The 21,409-nt window shown below is 45.5% G+C and overlaps 1 protein-coding gene across 1 annotated transcript; it reads left to right on the plus strand.

Annotated features, from left to right (window-relative positions):
- Positions 1 to 4,883: 4,883 nt before the first annotated feature.
- On the plus strand, positions 4,884 to 15,752 carry SCN2B (sodium voltage-gated channel beta subunit 2). The gene is made up of 4 exons (XM_036745920.1): positions 4,884 to 5,137; positions 11,463 to 11,629; positions 11,948 to 12,158; positions 12,612 to 15,752. The coding sequence occupies exons 1-4, from the start codon at positions 5,068 to 5,070 to the stop codon at positions 12,809 to 12,811; spliced, it is 648 nt and encodes a 215-aa protein (XP_036601815.1). The 5' UTR covers positions 4,884 to 5,067; the 3' UTR covers positions 12,812 to 15,752.
- The last annotated feature ends 5,657 nt before the right edge of the window (positions 15,753 to 21,409 follow it).

Here is a 21,409-nt window from a genome sequence, read left to right on the forward strand (position 1 = left end):
AAAGTTGTTTATCTTTATAATATTGTTGGCACTATATAATCTATTCTCTTGATTCTGTTTGCCTCACTCTGCATCAGTTCATATAGGTCTTCTCAGTTTTCTCCGAAACTATCCTTCAACATTTTTTGTAGTACAACAATATCCTATCACATGTACATACCATAACTTGTTCAGCCATTCACTAGCTGATAGGCAACCTTCAATTTCCAGTTCATTGCCACCATGAAAAGAGCTATAAATATTTTTGTACATCCTTAGTTAGAGTTTGTTTTGCTTAGGATTAGTCTTTCCCTTAATCTGCCCTTCCTCTAATTCCCTCCTTTCTCTTTCCCCCATATTTTCTGTTTCCCTGTTGAGTGAAACATATTTCTATGCTCAATCTTACAGATTAGGAAACTGAGGTTCATATAGCTTAAGTGACTTGCCCAGGGTCACACATCTAGTAAGTATCTGAGGCCAGATTTAACTCAGATCTTCTTGACTCCTGCTCTACCACTCTATCTACTGTGCCACCTAGCTGCTAGAGTATTGACTATTCCCTACCACATCAACATTTTTCTCTTCTGACTTCTGATAACAGTGTCTGCTTGGCACTTGACCTTTTTCTCACCTACGTTGTTTTCTGGTTGCTTCATATAAATAAAGTCTTGTGAGCCTATAAGAGACTATAAGTACCTTGTGGGTAGGAATCATATTTTATATCCTTTTTTAAATCCCACTTTTAGCATTTGGTACAATGCTGGGTATACGATAAAGGTTTAATGATTACTTGTGGAATATAATTTCTATTTTTATTTTGTATTTTTAGGGGCCAGAGTGGAGTCCATTGCAGCAGGGATTGAGGGAGATGGCTGACTTCCAAGTTCAACCATACATTAACTATATGTATTGATTTTCCACCTGTTTCCCCAGATGTAAAATGAGACTGTTAATTCTTGCCTTTTTGAAGAGATGTGAAGGATTTTAGACTTCATAAGTGAATTATGTCCTCTTTACAGTATCTCCTCAACTCTTATTTAACCCGATATAGAGGATCAGTTTAAATCTCTGATTGCCTTTCTCTATATCAATTAAAGGTTCTGAATCCTCTCCCTTGTCAGTTTCTATGGGACAAAGGAATACAAATTAACTTTAAAATCTATCCAAGCCAAACATAATAAAAAAGGTAAATTTGCTGGTATTAGGGAAAAATTCTAAACTCAAATAGAAATTACATTTGTGTTGTCTGTTACTTTGGTTTATCCATTAAGGCTGATAATTTGAAGTTGGTTAATAACAGAATCTTTTGGGCTAATGGCATCATGGGAAGGCATGAAAGTTGTTGGACAAATTTCTCAAAATAATATGTCTCATATATTTCTATTCCTTAATCCTTAACGACTCTTTTGGCAATTCATAACCACAGAATATCAAAATGGGAAAGCACCTTAGAAGTTGTTTAATTATAGGAACATAGGGTTTGGAGTTGAACTACCATTAGAGATCATAGGATTGTAAGGTGTAGAACTGAAAGGCTATTCAGAGACCATTTTATCCATCCTCGAATTTTAATAAATGAGGAAACAGGCCCAGGGAAGTTAAGTGACATGCCCAAGGTCACGTTGCTCATGAGCAGCTGTCGGATCTAGAAGCTAGTATACAGATCTTTTTAGTCTACCATATAATACAGCCTCTCTGTTGTCTCTGAGAGATAGTTCATTCCTTGGGAAGAAATAATCACATCCTAGATACCATAGGGGAAAGATACGGAGCAGCTCTGCTGCATTCCTCTGTCAGGGCATCTGGTTCCTTACTTAGGCTCCTCTTAACTTCAGGGCTGGAGATGACGCAGGGGAGGGGCTGCTCCAGTGCCTAAAATGCCCAGTTGTTTCTTTTAAAATCAAAGAAATTTATTCCGAGTATCTCCACACCCAATTCCTTTCCAATTTTGATGTGCTACAGTAATAAAGTTTTCTGAATGTAATCGAGTGGGTCCCCTTGGATTCTGAGCTATAGTTTAAAGCCCAGGCAACCTGTAGTAGGAAAAAGGAGGAAGCCGGCAACATCAAACTGAATATTCCCTGCACTTGGAGGGAGCATGTGCCTGCCTGATGCAGCATCTTTGAGCTTGCTGCATATGAAGAGAGAGTGATGGGACCAAAGGCCAGTGAGGAAGATGAGGGCCTGGATCAAGCCGAGAAAGGGGGGTAGAACCCTAGCGTCTTATGGCTGTAGACTTAGAAAGGATGTCAGAGATCAGCTAACCAAGCCTTCTCATTTTATGAATGAGTTCTGTCCTGATCTAAGTTGGGGTAGAAATCCTAGGTAACCAGCGACTAGAAATGAGGCTCCTTTTAGCCCTGATATAATCATAGATAATAATCTCCCCTCCTACCCCACTGCTGCCCCATTTTACAGACAAGGAATCTGCAGCCCGAAGAGATTGTGACATCCAAGTTTACACAGGAAATTTGTGGCAGAGGATTCAGGTCCTTTTACTCCAAATCCATGCATTAACCTGCCTCCTGAATTCAGGTTGCATCAGCAGCAGTATTGGCCAGGATTTCATAATATCCAGGGCAGATTTGCATGTAATTCTTGTACCATTGATTTATGTCACACTGTATGTCAGGGCATCCCCCAATGGCTATATTGCAGCCAAAGGGATGAGAGTAGTGTAACGCTCCCCACCCCCACCCTGTGTGCTTCTGCCAGTGCCATCCTTTCAGCACACCTGGCAGGATGTACTGCTGATGGCTACCCACAGAGAGCTCAGGATGAGAGCAGCCGAGGCTATGTTTGAAAGGACTTTAGTTTCTGTTGAATGGAAACTTGAAAGCCCTTTCTAAGGGTGTCTCAGTGGGTGATGAGAATTTATCCTACCTGGATAGTACCACCTGCTCTCTGTGCTCTCCACTCTTCCTTCCTTTTCTGCCCCTGGTACCCCAGTCTGTGGTTCTCTGTGTCCAGTGAAGAATCAAACAGAGAGGTCCATGCTAGGGACAGTTAATTGGTGAATTCCTTTTTCCATATGGTTGGAATAGTTCTTCAGAAGTCATCTTGTCCATTGCTTCACTTTTTTTTTTAGAGGGGGAAGGTGAGGCAGTTGGGATTAAGTGACTTGCCCAAGGTCACACAGCTAGTGTCAAGTGTCTGAGGTCACACTTGAACTCAGGTCCTCCTGACTCCAGGGCCAGTGCTCTATTCACTGTGCCACCTAGTTGCCTCCGTTGCTTCACTTTTAGCCCCAGCTGTAGCTAAGGGGAAGCTAGGTGATGCATTGAACAGAGCACCATGCCTGAAGTCAAGAAAACCTGAGTTCAAAACTGGCCTCAGACCCTTGTGCGTAGTTTTCTCATCTGTAAGATGAGCTGGAGAAGGAAATGGCAAAGCACTCCAGTACCTTTGCCAAGAAAACCCCAAAGGGGGTCACAAGGAGTCAAACAAAACTGAACAACCACAACATACCTAAGTTCAGACTACCCTTCTATCTTGGAGTGCCCTCTTTGTCTCCTTCTGGCCTGTCTAAAACTTGCCCATTCTCAAGGCTCTGATTCGTTCCTCCTTCCCACCATGTGACTTGCCCAGTTGCTCAAGCTCTTTTCTCTAAATTCCTACATTATTTACCTCTCCAACACACCATTTGGCACCTCATTATGTCTTGTCACTTATTGTTCTTTAATTATTTCATATTTTAGTCTTGTTTCCCAAATTAGACCATAAACTTCTTGAGGGTACTGTAGAGTAGTGTTTTTTATCCCACTGGTACCAAGTGACAAATTGGTAGTGTCTTGTTAACATATATAGTAGAGTCTGAATAAATTCTTATTGATTGGTTAATGAGAGACAGACAGTATGGCTTCGTGGGTAGAGATCAAGAGCCTTCCTTGAAGTCAGGAAGACCTAGGTTGAAGTCCTGTCTCTGACATAGACTTGTGTTTTGTGTCTGTGGCTGCGTGGCCACAGGTAAGAGTCACTTAGCTCTCGGTGTCCTAGGCAACTCTCTAAGACTGTAGGTTATAGTTTGTGGTTGGTCTGCATTGGTAGAAGGTGTTTTCACACGTACAGTTCCCTACCTTGATGAAGTTGCAGGCCAAGAAGGGGGAAAAAGTCAATTGATAGATGTGTATTCTATGTTATCTTACATTTAAATATGTTCACATAGTGGTGTTTACCAACTTTCCTTGATCACTTTATCCACTGTCTAATGACTCTCATGATCAGCTTGATTATATTCCCAACCCCAAGCAAGTCCCTCTTGCTATAACTTACACCCAGGGTAACACAGCCTTTAAGTGTCTCAGGCTGGATTTGAACTCAGGTCCTCCTGACTCCAGGGCTAGTGCTCTATCCACTGTGTTCCTACTTTAGTTTTTAAAAGGGGAGGATTGCTGAGAATGCTCTTTCACACCCTCTCCATGGGAGCCAAGCTGGTCTGTTGGCTTGTTGTCTTATGCCCCTGTGACTTTGAAGAGGCCGTCCTCTGCGCCTGGAATGCTCTCCCTCCTCAACTCTGACTCGGCATCTTTAGTTCCATTCAAGGACCAGCTTGAGTACCACCTCTTGAAAGGGGACTTTTCCTGATCCCCCCAGCTTTTAGCGCTCCGTCCCCATACCCAGAAATTACTTTGTGTTTATTTAATCTGTCTGCCCATTGCTGTCCTCAGTGGAATGTAAGCTCCTGGAGGACAAGGACAGTTTCATTTCTGTCTTTGTATCTCTAATGATACAAGGCATAGCGCCTTGAAGCCGGCAAACACTAAGCTGAATTGAACTTGCTGCTGCTTGGAACACTTTTTTTTATGCCCTCCCACCTGCTCTGAAAAAAAATTCACCAACCATAAAATTTTTCCTATGTCCCTTTTTCTATCTTCCTCGTTCTTCCTTTTTTTTTTTTTTTTTTAAAGCAGCAACAGACTAGCCAGCCATATTATAGAGGTGGAAATAAAGCTGCCCCAATATTATAAATGTCTTTGAAATAAATCCGTGCATTTTTTTTTAGCATCTAACCACTGCTCACCTTCCAGCCTTGAGTCCCCAGATCACCCCCTCCCAGCCCCTAACCAAACTACATCTCAGTTCTTGAAAATGCACAGAGACGCCTGGCTACCTCGCCCATCCTTCTGTTTCACTGGGCTCAGTCTGTTTTTCTCTCTGGGTAAGTTAGACTGTCCATTTGCATGCTCCTGATGCGCAAAAACAGCAGCTTGAGTTAGAAGGGGTTGTGGAAAGGGGGACTCCCCATGTCCTAGCTGAGGGGTGGGTGGGGGTAGGGAGAGATATTGCTCCTGGGCAGGAGATGCTGTTACTTGCTTTTGACATAGAAATTTGGGGAGGGGTGTAAAATCTGTGATAACTCTCTTGTCAAAATTGTAAGCCAGAAATGGAAGAGGGGAGTGTTTTTCCTTTAAGTTTTCCTAAGAAGGCTGGGGTATAGATGAGGGTGGGGAGTCAGGGCAGAGGACAGATTGAATCTGTATTCTCTCTTTCTGGGATTTTCAAACTTGTTCCCAGCTGATGGGGGCTTGGGATTGAATTTGATGCCCTAGTTGGAGGGGTCCGTTGGCATCAGGGACTTCCATTTAGAGTTGTGGTCCTTGGTTCATGGGTGGATCGGAGAGCCTGGGGGCAGAGGGCTGAGCCTTGGGTCTTCCTTTTATGCCCTGGTTCACCAAGAATATTGGTCAGTATTATTATGGAAGTCTGTATGAGGGGAGGAAGAGGGGAGTCAGGCTGATTTTTAAAGATAAAGGCATCATGTAAGTGGGCTGAGGGCAATGGAGAAGACATAATTTAAGATGGAGGATGAGGAGAGTCAGACCGCCTCCCTCCCCCAAAATGAAGTACACGGGCTGTGAGGGCTTGTGAATTTTAAAGGCTGGACTTCAGGAATGCCTGGTCAAGTCTTAACAAGATAGCCCATCTGCCCCCTTACCCAGGGTGAGATGTGCCAGGTGAGAGGTTCAGAATGTTTGTACCACTTGTCTCATTACCTGTAGACTTCCTATATGTCAGCCTGTCTGCCTGTTAAGTGGTCTGGGAAGTTAATTTACAAGCCCAACTTAAAGGTGCTCTTTGCTTCTCCTTTATTTTCTTAACTTAATTGTTCTTCATACACTGACTTGGGGGTTATATCTATGAATTGAAAGGGGAAGTACCGCAACCTCAAAAAATCACCACGCCCTGGGCAAAGGAAGCTAGAGACTCATAGTCCCTGTCTCCTGGGAACTTAGGTGATAAGATTGGTGCCCTCATTTGGCATATTGACAGCTGAATTATTGATAATATAATGGAATGGAAACAACACTAGAATCGGAGTCAGGGCACTTGGGGTCAAGCCCTAGCCTTGGTGCAAACTACTTGTGTGACCATGGGTAAGTCTAAGCCTCAGTTTCCTTATTTGTAACTTGAGAAATTGAACTGGATAACCTCTAAAGTTGCTCCCAGTTTTAAATCATTGATCCTCAAATACAGCAGCCCATAGTAACCCACGATTCTGTGAATAATTAAACCTTGATGTTAACATCACGAGCAAGTAAAGGGCGGATGAGTGAAGGGAAGCTGGTGACTTAAATGTTTAGATGGGATAGATTTGGGAGAATAGGCCACCTGGCTTGTAACTGGAGAAGAGAAACCATTCAGGAACCGGGATTTCAGGAACTTTTCAAGTGAAGGCAGCTCAGTGAGTTAGAGCAAGAAGGCTTTCTGGGTATAAAGTGCCACTTGGGAGATTGGAGGGGAATTGATGGGAAATAAATTTGGGAGGAACCAAGGAGGCACTGATAATACCAGCTAGCGTTTATATAGGGCAAAGCACTTTACAAATATTACCTCATTTGACCCTCACAACAACCAGGGGAGGTAGTGCTATTATAATCCTCACTTTACAGATAAGGGTATGGAGGCAGATAGAGGTTAAGTGACTTGCCCAGTGTCACAGACTAGTAAATGTTTGAGGTGGGATTTGAATTTAGGGCTTCTTGATTACAATCCACTGCACTATCTACTGTACCACCTAACTGCTATAGAATAAAAGACTCTATAGAAAAGGAGGAAGGATGAGGGAGTGAGATAATATGGGAGGGCCTGATGAAAGGCTTTTGTTGGGAGGGCAAGGCAATCTGGAGGGCCATGGGCAGGAAGGATCTTGCACTTGATGTGTATTGTGAGAAGCCCCGATGAGTCTCTAAACAGCAGTCATGGGTTGAAGAAGGTGGCTTTGGTAGTGGCAGAATTGACAAGATAGAGCGATATCTTGGATGGGGAGGCCCTTCTGTAGGAGACAATGGCAATTCAGGGCCCACGTGGAGGTGGGAGATCATGGAGATTAGTACGAAGGGAGTTGGCTGGATTCAGCAAAGCAGTGGCTACGTGGCAAGAGAAGCAATAGATGTTTCATTTCTGGACCACAGCTTTCCTTTCTGTGGTTCCACTGGGGTAAAGCCAGGAAGGAAGCCCAATGATGATGGGCTTCCCAGAGTCTCAGAGCTTTCTGTTAAGCCTTACCAAGTTGAAAGGGTAGAGATTATGCTAAGTGATGGAGGGACACTTGTCTCCTATCTCCATGCTTGAGATACCCTACTGGGCTCTGGAGAATGGAGGCTTCTTGGATTTCTGCTTCCCCCTTCTCCTTATTCTACTTAATGCCTATATTAACCTAGGCAAGTAGATGATGCCCAAGAAGGCTGTGTGAACCACTAGATGGTGGGTAAGAATTCCTCAGCTCTCTCCAATTTCTATCACTCTCTACGTCATAGAATCCAGTCCAGCCCATAGCTGGACAGGATTCTTCTTGAGAACATCCATAACAAGTGACCATTCAGCATCCAACTGAAAACCACCAAGGAGGGGACAACCCACTTACCTCGTGGAGAAGTCCATTCCACCTTTGGGTAGCACTAATTGTTAGGAAGCCCTAAGTCTATCTCTCTGTCTCTGTATGACCTTGGCCAAAGACATCAAGGCTTTGAGGAATAGCCCTAGGAAAAAGAAACAAAAAAAAACTTGAGAAGTCTGGGGGAGGGGAGATGGACGAACAGCAGACGCAAGTTTAACGCTCTCACTACCTATGTGTCCTTGAGTATTTCCCCTGTCTGGGCCTCAGTTTCCTCATCTGTAAAATTAAGACATCAGACTATGTGTTCTCTAAAGTCCTTTAAGGCATTAAATCCTATGACCTTAAAGTTTTCAGTTGCTTTTCTCTCTGAGCTGGTAGGGTTAAGGTAATAAGCTCTCCTCCCTCTAGAGGGCTCACAGACCCTGCTCAGGATCTGCTGCAGAGGCACCCCTGCTGGAAGAGAAAAGTCTGCAATGCACCTAACTCTGGCTCTCCTTCCCCCCCACCCCCCCATAAGCTCATAGGATTCTGAGCCTTCCCAGACTTTAAGAGATCAGCATCCACCCTTTGCATCTTACAAAGGAGGAGTCAGAAAGGGAAAACCACCTGCCCATAGCCATACAATAAGGCAGTGTCAGAGTCGGGATCCCCATTCTCCCAAGCTTGACCCTCAGGAAAGAAGGAATCCGAGCTGAGGATGGAGATGGCTAGAGGGAGGGAGCAAAGGCCGCCTCCATTCCGAGTTCATCCAGACCTGAGGATCTCTCCTCCCCAGTTCTCTGCCCACCCAACTTTGTGGGATGAAGCTTTGGTATCTCCTGGGGAAGGGGTTAGGGTTTTGTGGAATGTATATTAATATGAATTCCTTGGCCTTGCAGGGAAGGTCATCAAATCCATCCACCTGCCTTGGGAGGGAGGGTCTAGTACCACTTACCTGCTGAGATGGATCAGGGCATCCACTGCCTTTAAGGCTCTCCGGGTTTTATTTTCTCATCTATAAAAAAAGCCACTGGAACTGGAGTTGTTCTTCAGTCATTTCAGTCCCGTCTAACTCTCCATGACCCCCATTTGGGGTTTTCTTGGCAAGGCTACTGGTGTAGTTTGCCATTTCCTTCTCCAGGTTGGGACTAGAGACAGAGTTTTAAACTCAAGTCACATACTTCCTTTAAATTTTTAACAGTAATCTTACTTGTACTGCAACAATCTAAGTCTTTGTGTTTTCTTCAAAACGATTTGTTAATCTGATTACTGTTTATCTGAGCAAAGAGACAGAGGCCAGGAAAGGGTGGGGTGGAGTGGAGTGGCCACAAGCTGCCCTGAGAGGGCCCAGGTTTGAAGTCCCTGACCCAGAAGGTCCCTTTCACCTCTTAATAACAGAAAAAGAACAACAAGCAAAATGCCTGACTCTGACCTGCATGGCCTTGCCTGATGAGCCAAGCTATTGTTCAAGCTGTCCAGAGGCATGCTGTCCTTAATGAAGTCCACTGCATTGAGCAGATGGGAGCCCCAAGAGGGAAGTGGAGCTTGTCATTTGATGCTGCAGTGCAGCTGCTTTTTGGTTTCAGCATAAAAAAGTCAGAAAACAGGCTCTTCTAGGCAGAGAAGGGGACCCCTATGGCTGGGGAGGTGCCCATCAGGGAAAACCCCTGGAACGCTGTACTCCCCCTCCCTATTTTTCAAGGTAGAATTCAAGGAGAATAGAGTTTCTAACTAGTAATTCTGTGCTAATTCCATTGTCTCCACTACTTATTATACATATTATACTCAGGCTTCTTGAAAGAAAATGAGTCTAATGAGGAACCTTCTGTTCTTTTTCAGGCCTGATATTTAAGGTACAGGTGCCATTGACTTCCTTGCCCTTGAGACTTCTACCAAGTAGAAAATAATTCAATATACAGTATTACAAAAGGAAACACGGAGAAATGCTAAAGCCAGGGGAGGAGCAGGGGAGTGGGTGGTGTGGAAGCAAAAGTAGGAGAGTCGGAGAGAGGAAGGCAGTGAAACAGCCTCTTGCAAGAGAGAAAGGGTTGGTGAAGCTTCTCCTCCTCCTCCTCCTCCTCCTCTTCCTCCTCCTCCTCCTCCTCTTCCTCCTCCTCCTCCTCCTCCTCCAGGCTTTCTGGTAAAGGGAGAGTGATGTGAATACTGAGTGAAAATGTGTCTGTAGGGAGGAGGTGGAAAGGAGCAAAGGGGAGAAGGGCCTGGTTCATCTTCAGCATCTTTCCCTCACCCCAGATGCCACATCTGCTACCTTTCCCCTATACTATTCAGTGAGTTGGAATCATAGAATCCTAAAGTCCTGGGATTTAGAGTTGGAAGAGGTCTTACAAATGATCTAGAGCAACCTACCTCTTTTACAGATAAAGAAACCGAGGTCCAGAAAGTTAGCGACTTGCCTGAGGTTACATAGCTAGTAAGTATTAATATCTGATGTCTCCATAGCACTCTAGAGAGGCAGCTGGTGGCTCGGCGGACAGAGCACTAGGCCTAGAGTGAGGAAGATCTGAGTTCAGACCCAGCCTCAGACCCTTCCTAGCTGTGTGACCCTGGGCAAGTCACTTAACCCTGTTTGCCTCAGTTTCCTGGCCTGTAAAATGAGTTGGAAAAGGAAATGGAAGACCACTCTAGTGCCCTTGGTAAGAAAACCCGAAATGGAATCACAAAGAGTTGGACACGACTAACAGCAACTAAGGCTACGTGGCTAGTGTCAGAGGCAGAATTTGAACTGAAGTTTCCCTGACTCAAGGCGCAGTGCTACTTCGTGCTGCTTCTCTGAGGTAGCATAAGTGAGCTTATCCGGGACTGCAAATCCTTCGAGGTCTTTTTTGGAGACTTGCCCAGGGTCACACAGCTAGTAAGTGTCATAGGCTGGATTTGAACTCAGGTCCTCCTGACTCTAGGGCAGGTGCTCTATCCACCAGTGGCTGCACGCCTTTGATCTCTTACAAATCACCAGGATAACTCACAAGAGCTGGAAGGGAAGATCTAAGATGTCCGGTGGCTTGGTTCTCCGAGACTAAAATTCCAGAGAGGATCCCCTTGATAAATACAAAGAACTAGTTCCCCAATGCCCTTCCTTCAAAGACTACATAGTGGTTGTTAGGGTGTTATTGTTTGAGCCTATGGTGTAATTTAAAGGACCTGCAGATTGAGGGAGAGGGAGGAGGGAGAATATGGCAGGTTTCTTGGCCTGCCCTCTGCACGACCGTCCTGTCTTTGTGCTCAGAGCTCTGAGCCTCAGCATAGAGGTGGCTCAGTGAACCGGGGATAATTATGAGTATCTGGGGAGGACTGGAGGAGGAGATGGCAGGGAGTGAGCCCCCCGAGAGCTGGCACCCAGAGAGGTTTCACGCTTCCCCTGTTGCACAACCCCCTTCCTTCATTTGATTAATTCCCCTTATTCTCTCTTCACTCCTGTACAGCCACCCACGCTAGGTTTCCCTTTTTTGCATCTCCAGGGCCTCTCCCCCATCTTTTAGTTGTAGGTGGCAGAGTCAGTCACCTGCCTTCTCCTGCCCAAATGACAGCTGTTCATGCTTTGCCATGTTGCCCTTATTCCTCGGCACCTCAAGTGTGGAGGGGCTGGGCTCTCCCCTTCACCCCAGCTCCATCATCTCTGGTTCTCATGGGCTTGTGATTTTGTCCCCAGTGCCATCAGCATCGAGCATGGAGGTCACAGTTCCCATGACGCTCAATGTCCTCAACGGCACGACTGTGCGCCTGGCCTGCACCTTTAACTCTTGCTACACAGTGAACAATAAACAGTTCTCCCTGAATTGGACATACCAAGAGTGCAAGAACTGCACCGAGGAGATGGTGAGCCGGGGCTCAGGAGCAGCCGGGCTTAATGGGGAGACTGTCTTCCCTCTGGCTCACGTACTTGCTGCTGAGTCTGAAGTCCATCTGGGCTGGAATTTCTGCCCAGATTAGGAGGCTTCTTCAGGGAAGCTATGAGGGTAGAAAGGCGGAGGGACAATAATGGGAGACGTTGTTCCGGGTGGCAGGGGAGGAGGAGGGAGGGAGGGCAACCAGGGTCTGGGCCTGGGAGGGAGGTGAGATAGTATGGTTAGTATATTTGTGGTAGCTTTAAAAATTCCTCATTCTTCATTCCCTTTCTTTCCCCTTCATGACCAGTTTCTCCAGTTCAGGATGAAAATCATTAACCTGAAACCAAACCGTTTTGGGGATCGGGTGGAATTCACAGGGAACCCCAGCAAGTATGATGTGTCTGTGACCCTGAATAATGTACAGCTGGAGGATGAGGGCACCTACAACTGCTATGTCATGAACCCACCTGACCGCAACCGTGGTCTAGGCAAAATCTACCTACAGGTCCTAACACAAGGTGAGGCTCTGAGGTGGGAAGCCAGGGGAGCAAGGAAGTGAGTCAGAGCAGCTAGAGGGAGATCCTCTCTTCCTCCTCTCCTTTCCTCTTCTTCTCCTTTTCCTCTTCTCTTCTTTGTTCCCTCTTTCTCTCTTCCTCTTCCTTCCTTCCCAAAGATGAGTGGAAGCAGCCCTCAGAAGAACTATTCACCAGTCAGGAGTAATAGGTGGCAGGTGAGTGGGAAAAGGTGGTGAAATCATTTGCTTAATCTCTTTCTTGAGCTGGCAAGGCATCTTGGTGAAGTTTTTTCCATAGTGATGGACAGGGCTGCAAAGAAGGACATATGGATTCCATTCCTGGCTCTGACCCTGACTCTAAGCCCTAGGAGGGAATAAGGGAATAAGCCAGTTCAGGGTTGGTGACCCTGCCTAGTCACCAACTCCAGTGTTATTTGTCTTCCCTTCCTCCTATCAGTGCCCCCTGAACGTGACTCAACGGTGGCTGTGATCGTGGGTGCCTCAGTGGGTGGTTTCTTGGCTGTCGTCATCCTGGCACTGATGGTGGTCAAGTGTGTGAGGAGGAAACAGGAGCAGAAGCTGAGTGCGGACGACCTGAAGACAGAAGAGGAATGTAAGACAGATGGGGAGGGCAATCCAGAAGAGGGCACCAAGTAAGGGTGGATGGTCTTTTGGCCTTCCTCCTCTCATGCCTACTTGTCTCCCTCTCATTCTCCACCCTATACAGTGTGCTCCTTGCCTACCCCTCTCAGTGTGCTTCTCTTAAGCCAGGATTCCAGCCCCCAACTCTGTACCTCCTACTTACAGCCCTCCCTACCCCTTGCCCCAAGAGTGACTCACCTCTCTTCCATCAGAGACGCCCACCATTAAACCAACTGGGAATTGAAGTTCAGACGGGGTGTAGGAAAACAAGGGGCCCTAGTAGGTACCACTGGCCGAATAAATGCTCATCTTCTTCCACAAGAAGATGGTAAAATGTGGCCGTAGGTTGGCCATTCCTGTGTGAGAGGTAAGGAGCTCATTCCAGGATCCTAAAGATGGGGAAGTGTTGGGAGAGGATGATGGTGGAGGAAGAAATAAGCCCCCTCAGCCTGTCCAGAACTTGCTTTGAGTCTCTACAAGTGCACCAGTCTTAGAGGGAACCTTTTTTAAGGGGCCATTCTAGCATCCTTGGAGCTACCCCTGCAGATGATCCCATGTACTAATTTTTTTGCAGAATTCCTAGGATTTCTCCTAACAGAGAATCCCTTTGAAGCTTATCAAGTTTTGGGGGGGGTATCTGAATGAGTTCCCATAGTTTGGGGGTCTCTCATGGATGAAAGTGCATTTCCTAGATATTGGAGGTTGGGAACAAAACCCAAGAGAATCAGGAGCCTTAGTCTCAGTATTCTCTGTCTTGGCCCTGTTGTCCTCCCCAGATCAACTACAGAGTTCTTCCACCTCATTATTCTATGCCCAGGAGCCCCTTGAGTTTTTAGGGTGAGCTTATTGGAAGAAATGAGAGTCACTTGAACTGAGCCTAGGTGGAGGGAGTGTGTAGTTCCAGCTAGATATGCTGACTGGGGATGGCTATTTTGGCACTGGTTGCCTAGTGATAGGAAAGCCCCAATTGCAAACCTGGTTGGTGGTGGAGACACCTTTTACTAGCAGTCTCTGCTAACCGCCTCCTCAAATAAGATGTTCACCTCCCCTCTCCTCCCTCCCCCCCAACCTATGCCTTAGGAATACTCAGTGTGAGAGTGTGTGTATGTATGTACGTGCGTGCGTGCGTGCGTGCGTGCGTGCGTGCGTGTGTGTGTGTGTGTGTGTGTGTGTGTGTGTGTTTATGGGGACAGGGAGGATGGTAAGAGGAAAGAGAGACACATTCTGATGGGACTGAGAAGAAAGGTCCAGTTTGGACAGCCCGTTTCCAATTGCCCTCTACAGGATATCTGACTAGTCTGAGATTTGCTGTCCAAGTCCATAGATCAGTTTAGAGACCAGAGATAAGGTGGGATGAGGAGGAGGTGTCTGGCAGGGGGCTCCAAATCTCTTTGTCTTTTAGGCCTTGGGTAGACCTCGATTCTGCCCACTTGTGGTGATGGGTGGGACTGGAGGAGGGGAATCAAAGGCACTACCTGAGAGGAGACCTAATTTTCACTGCCAATTTACCAGCTGCCCCAAACCTGAGATGTAAGACTGGCTTCAACTTGTACTTTCCTTAGCTCCTTCAGGAAGGAAGATGAAGTCTGGAGACAGTCAGTCAGGACACTGAGTATGAACTCTATCCTCTGAGGATTCCACTGCACTCTCCCCTGGTTAATCTGTGCCCAGGAAGAGTCAGGCAGGCTGACTGGTTCTCCAGGCTGGAGGAGGTTTTTTTTTTTTCTTTAGGCTTCTGGATGGTTAAGAGAGAGTGTACGGGATGCCCTCTTTGGGCTATAGATGAAGGAGGAACTGCTTATTGCCTTTCCTTTTCTTACTGTAGCTCCTCCAAAAGGATCCTGCTACTTAGCTAAAAAAAAAAAAGATAATTTGAAACAGAGGGAGTCAAAGTAATGGGGAATGGAGAAACTAAAGTTGTTGGGAAATACCTTTATCCCACAACCTGGGCTAAATTCACTCTCAGGCCTGCTTAGCTCCTTGCCCCACTCCAGTATTACACCTCCAGGGGGCAAAATGTTAATAGCAGGGCAAATGAATGAAAGAAGAGGTGAAGGGAAAGGACTGAGACAGTCTTCTGAGAGGACATTCCCTGCCCCTGACCACCTGGCCTCTCAGGTTTCTGTGGCTCAAAAAGGACTGGGTAAGACAATCTAAAACTCTGGGGATGCACAAGAAGCCATAACAGATATGTGAACTACCAGCTCAGCTCTTTGTGGGACCAAGATTATAATAATTTTTTTCGTGCATCCAATTCTATCACTGTAGCTAATAAAGTCTAAGCCATTACTACTGGGTTGGAGTCTGAGAAGAGATGGAGTAGGAAAAGAGGGCAAAAGAACAGGAGAAGCGGAGAGGAGCTCCAGGGGTGGAAAGAGGTGCAGACAGAGCAGCTCTAAGGCAGGGTGACATGTTCTGTCCCAGCTTTCTCTAAGGCCCCATCTAGTACTTAACTCCCAGATCAACACTGCCAATGGGGCCGGGCTGGAGTGAGGTCAAGCAGGCTGGTCATCTGGGCTAGATTGGTATTGTCTGTCCCGGAGCAGGGAAGGAAGAGCATGTTTTGTTAGTACCTAAGGAGGGTCACTCAGTTCTACTTATTCTTCTGAATGCACCTTCCCTCTGCCCTCTCGTCACTTCTAAGTTTCCAGCCCATTCTGATTCTGGACACTGTATTTCTCCCTGGGTTCTTAAGGTTTCCAAGAAGAATCTGATTTTGCCTTCTTCCAGCCTTTCAAATATTTTTATCTCCAAGGGCCAGAGAGGATCTCTTCAATACCAACCTCAATTAAAAAACAAACAGCCATTGATTAAGCATCTGTTATGAATCTTTGGGGTAAAAAGACAAAAAAAAAAGAAACAGTCCCTGTCTTGTAGGAGCTTACCTTCTTGGGAGAGGAATACAACATGCAACACAGTCAAAGTCATCTCAAGAGGGAGAGAACAACAGCTTCCAGGGGAATCAGGGAAGGCCTTGTGTTGGAGGTGGTGCCAGAGCAGTGCTTTGAAGAAAGCTTTGGATTCAAGGAGGTGGAAATGAGAAGGGAGGGCACTGGAGGGTGGGGTGGGAACCACCTTTGCAAATGCATGGAGGCAGGAGATGTTATATATGGAGAACAAGTTTGTGGGTTAGTTTGATAGAACAGAGTACAAAGGGGAAAATGATTGAAATCATATTGGAAAGGGCTTAAAATTTCTACTTTGTCCTAGAAGCAATAGTGGATCGCTAGGAAATTTTGAGTAGGAGAGGAACACGGTCAGATCTGTGCTTTTTTTTTTTAAACCAGACCTGTGATTTCATTAGTGTAGGAGATTTTCTCTGTCAAAGCATATTGATATCTTCTCTGAAGCTTAGTCTTAGAGCCTGGGGAACTGAGAGATTAAGTGACAGGTAACCAGTATGTATCTGAGGCAAGATTTGAACCTAAGTCTTCCCGACTATGAGGCCAGCTTTCCATCCATTATACCATGCTATTGAAAAATCTACACTTTAGGAATTCTGATCTGGCATCTGTGTGTGCAGAATGGATTAGAGAGGGGGAGAAAATGAGAGGAAGACCAATAAAGAGGCCATTGCAGTAATCCCAGGAGAGGAGAGATGAAGACCTTACTTAGAGTGAGTGGAGAGAAAGGGGTGACTTAAAGAGCTGTGGAGGTAGGATTAACAAGGCTTGGTCAATAGGATATGGAGGTGAGGAGGGAGAGGGAAGGGTTAAGGGAGATTCCAAGGTTGTGACCTGTGTGAGTGGCAGCATGGTGATGCTCTCAAAAGAAAAAAAAAAGGGAAATTTGGAGAAGTGATGGGTTTGGGAAGACATAGAGAGAGTTTTGGATGTGTTGAATTTGAGATGCCAAAAAGATGGAATGTCCAGGTGGAGATGTCCTTCAGGCAGCTGGTGATGCAGGACTTTAGGAGACTCATAAATGGGAGAGTTATCTTCACAGAGGTGACAATTGAATCCTCAGGAGCAGATGATATCACTAAGGGAGACTATGGAGAAACAGAAGAGCTAGAAATGAGTACTGGGGTATGCTCACCCTTATTGGGTGTGACCAGGATGATGAAGCCAAGAAGAGACAGGGGAGACCCAAAAGGAAGCCAAGGGAGGAGACCTTCCAGGGTAAAGGGGTGGTCAGCAATCAAAAGTGGCAGAGAGGTCGAACAGAGTAAAGACTAAGGATAGGTCATTGGACCCAACACTTTGGTAACCTTGGAGAAAGTAGTTTCAGTCCAATGGTGGGGTTGGGAAGAGAGTGAAAAGTGAGGAAATGGATGCATTGAGTTTTAGATAAGTCTTTCTAGGGGTTTAAATGTGAAATGGAAAAGAGATATGGGACAATTGTTTGAGGGAGGGCAGGGTCAAGTTGAAGTTTTTAAGGATGGAGTCTAGTAGAGAGCCAATCGGGAAACAATAAAAGGATTGCCTTGTAGCATGTTAGATAACAAAATTGTAGTGAACCCAGTCCACGTGATTGTGCGATTTTGTCCTGGATCATTCAACAAGAGAGTAGGAGCAGAGAAGGCAGAGTAAACCAAGTGGAGAAGTTTGGCAAGGTTTGACTGATGACAGATTAAGGAAGCAAGTGATTCAAGAATAACTGATCATGTACAGTTGAATTGATTGTCATAGAGTCAAGACTATGAAGGAGAGAAGAAAGGCTAGAAAAGGGATAATGAATTAGAGGGACAAGGAAGGGCAGAAGGATTAGAGGCAAGGATGAAGATTAATCTTAGGAGGAATGAGAGAGAAGGAGAGGTTGAAGGAGAGAGGATTGTTGCATTTCAGATTTCTGGCCCATGAAGGCAGAGGAGTTGTGAGTGATTGTCCATCCCTCTGTGGACCTTGAAATAGAATGAAGATGGAAGTCACAGGAGTTTAGGAGGCTTATAAACTAGGAGGCTGAGGTATTTGAGAGGACATTGATGCATATGTTAAAGTCCCCATGTATAATGGCAATTTGGGGTGGGAAGATTGTGACCAAGGTATTGAACTCCTTGAAAAAGGATGAAGAATGACTTCAAGGACTGGAGATTATTTTGACAAGAGTTAGAACCAAATAAAAGAGATGGATGGAATGAACCTCAAAACAGGATAACTTGTTGCATAATGGTGGTAAAGGTACAGTCTAGAAATAAGAGTGAGGAGCAGACAACGTGCCTACTTTTTCTTCTGGCCCAGTGTGCCAGGGAGAAGGAACATATAGTGCTCAAGAGTATGGCTAAAGATGCATTGTTTTCTGGAGTTTTCATTATTGCAAGAAGATGGAAAATGTGAAGTGAAAAGATATAGGATAAAGAGTAGATTGTTTACAGTGGAATAGAGACTATGGAAGGTTTAGTGGGAGGTAGGGCAGGGCAGAAGATCTGGATTATGCATGGGAAGGAATGAGTTGGATAGGGATGAGAATACAAAGAGAAATAGGAAGAGTTTTTGCCTCATTTGCTATTGACTCTGAATCAGGGTGATGAGGGTGTATGTGGGATTTTACCCACCATTTAAGGGGGAGTTACCAGTTCATAGGAGTTATCAACCTTCTAGGGTGGTGTGATGACTGAGCACAGAGTCAATTTGGGTCCTGCTGGTCCTGATGCCCAGAAGCCCAGCCCTCAAGGATGGAGAAAAGAAAAAGCGGTAATTGGATCCCTGGGGCTTGGGCCAAAATCATGCTTTGAATCTCTGTCTGAGCCTCATACTAAAGTGATGGGGATCATAGATCTTCTGCTGGAAGAGACCTCACAAGCCCTTTGGTCCAACCCTCTCATTTTACAGACAACAAAGCTGAGGTTTTAGGAAGTTTAAATGACTTGTGTAGGTACACACAGGTTGTGTTAGGTGTGGGATTTGAACCCAGGTCCTCTGACTACACAGTCGGTGTTTTTTCTGCTTGTATTACAATGAAGTATGGTCAAGAGATACATACCCTGGCCAGGCTGCAGGCACTCAGTTCTCAATATCTGGAAATAAAAACTTTCTCACACAGCTGCCCCTCATCCATACCCCCTCAACTACTTCTGGTGCCCTGAGGCTCAGAATCTATGAAGATCCCTCTGCTGTCCTTGGTGCCTAAAGGCTGAAGCCTGAGGTGAAAGTGAGAACCAGTGTTAGGTTCCTGGAAGGCTGAGCTAAACTCATGCTCTTCACTCTTGGAGGTTCATCTCAACCAAAGTGGCAATGAGGCATATTCAGGAGATGGTCTTGCCCAGCCTTGATCTTCTTCAATTTCAGCATCCTTCAGTGATGATTCCTGAGAGGTCATCCAGTTAAAAGAGGGATGTTGCTGGGTTTGCCCCATAATCATTCCCCTTTGCTGGAGAGGAGGTGGGGATAACTTGGTCCTAGGGCCAGCAATTACCAGGACTGATAGCATTTTGAGAACTTATTTGTAAGGCCCTCTAAGTTTATTCCAAGAGCTCCTGAGAGGAAATCAGGATTCTGGGACCCTTTCCCCAGCTTTGAATATGTGGTAAAAGCTTAGGAACTCATGCCCTTAGCTATAGAAGAAAGAGGATTAGACATTGAGAGTGCCCAGGGGTACACATCTCCTCTATGCTTTCAACTGTTGGGGAACCTAAGACTCTCATTCACTACATTGCTCTTCCCAAGCTGCCTCTCCTTTAAGAGACCAAGTCTTTTCTGTGTTACTCTCCATTGGGGCAGCAGAGTAATTTCTTTCCTTGCCCTCGGGGTAGGCACTCGTCTTCATTAACTTCATTTTTGGCTATACCAGTCCTTTCTTCTCTCTGACCCTCTCCCCAATATTGTTCTGGGATTCCCATCCCCTCCTTTCCTGCTTTCCTCCTCAAGCCTCTTCCCAATATAAGTCACTGTGAAAGGAAATGGGCTGGTCAACCATGAAAGTTAGAGTTTATGAATAAAGCACAAATTTTCAGGACTGAAATGCCTTGGGATGCCTTGGATCCTGTCTTGTAAATAACCCCTTGCCTACTTGTCCTGAGACACTATTTATATCAACAAGAAGAAAAAAGAAATAATTATCGTGTGCTTTCTAGGGAAGGGTGGGCTAATAGTCATTTATAAGGGCAGGTAAATCAAGTGGGTAATGAAAGATACTGGCCAAGTCCAGAGTGATAAGTCTGGGTTGCAAGGGTGACCTGGATCATTTGGACTGGCTAACGAATCAGGAGATTTTTCCTTCCTATCCATATCTTAATGGACAGAAAACCCATGTCTTAAGTATTTCCTATCTCTTGCTGACGTCTTCCTTTAATGGTAATTTGTTGATGCCTCCGTATATAGATGTGCTCATGTGCGTGCTACACACACATACTTCTGTGTGTATGTGTATGTTATCTACAGATATACAAACATCTTGCTGCACTCACCATAAGCTTGTTAGATTTCGAGGTGTCGTTTTCTCATTTTTTTTTCTTTTGGGCTGATTTCACTAAGACCAAATCATGGAATGTTACATTGCTTTTTGTACCTTTGGAGGAAAAAAAACCTCACAAAACTAAAATTTGCACTTAATAGTTTTTGTGTGTGTTAATCAGTGGAGGGGGGAGGACCTAGTGGAGGGGCTACAAAGAGAAATGAAAGTAGTCCTATATCACTGCCGATGTGTTGAGCAGGAATTTGGGGAAGAACATTTTTCTCTCAAGAAGTGTCATTGTTTGGATCTGTCTGCCATAATAAACAGTTTGCCTCCACCCAAACCACCCGAGGTTGTGCTTCTTTGGGAGAGGGGAGGGAATGTGAGTGGGCTGAAACATCATTTCAGGAATACCTACTTGTTTTCCCACCTCCTTGGTACCTTTCACCTGAGCATCTCAAAACTACAGAATGCTAGAACTGGAAAGAAACTCTGAAGCTCAGAGCTGGGATGTTACTCCACTACGGTCATGCCCATGGGAAGGGGCAGAGCCAGGTCTCTTGACTCCACAGCCACTGTCCCTCTCATTTACCAGTCTCCTTCCCATTCCTAAAGCCAATAAAGATGAAGCACTCTCCCCCTGACTTCTTTCTATTCCTCCCCAACCCTCCACCTCAGTTCTCCTGTGGGCCAGTGTTCTGACTCTCTTTCTACCCCTCCTCACCATGTTTCTTAGGATACTGTTGGACCATCCACCTAGATTGGAAGGAAGAAAACAAGCATTTATTAAGCACCTATATGTACCAGGCACTGTGCTAAGCCTTTTACAACTATTATCTCATTTAATCCTCACAACAACCTTGGGAGATCTGGTCTATTATTATACCCATTTTACAGTTGAAGAAACTGAGGTAAGCAGAGGTAAAGTGTTTTGCCCTGGGCAAACTAGTAAGGGTCTGAGGTTGGATTTCAACTCAGGCATTTTTTACCCTAGGCCCAAGCTCTATCCACTGTCAAGATCAGGACCCAGTATATAGAATGATTGCACCTTCATCCCATACTCCTTGTGCTTGGAGTATCTGTCTTTTTTGGCCATTGGATCTATCCCTAGAATGAAAGATGGTAGCAATGTTGCTGACATTGCCACCCCTACTCCTCCCTGCTGCTGGAAGGGGAATGTTCTTCCCTTTCTTCAGCCTCCAAACAGTGCCTGACTGAGAAGACATTCCTCCCGCTGCTATGGATGCAGTGATGATGGAGAATTACTGACCAGTGTCCTTT

Source organism: Trichosurus vulpecula, chromosome 2, assembly GCF_011100635.1.
Source record: "Trichosurus vulpecula isolate mTriVul1 chromosome 2, mTriVul1.pri, whole genome shotgun sequence".
Taxonomy (NCBI): Eukaryota; Metazoa; Chordata; class Mammalia; order Diprotodontia; family Phalangeridae; genus Trichosurus; species Trichosurus vulpecula.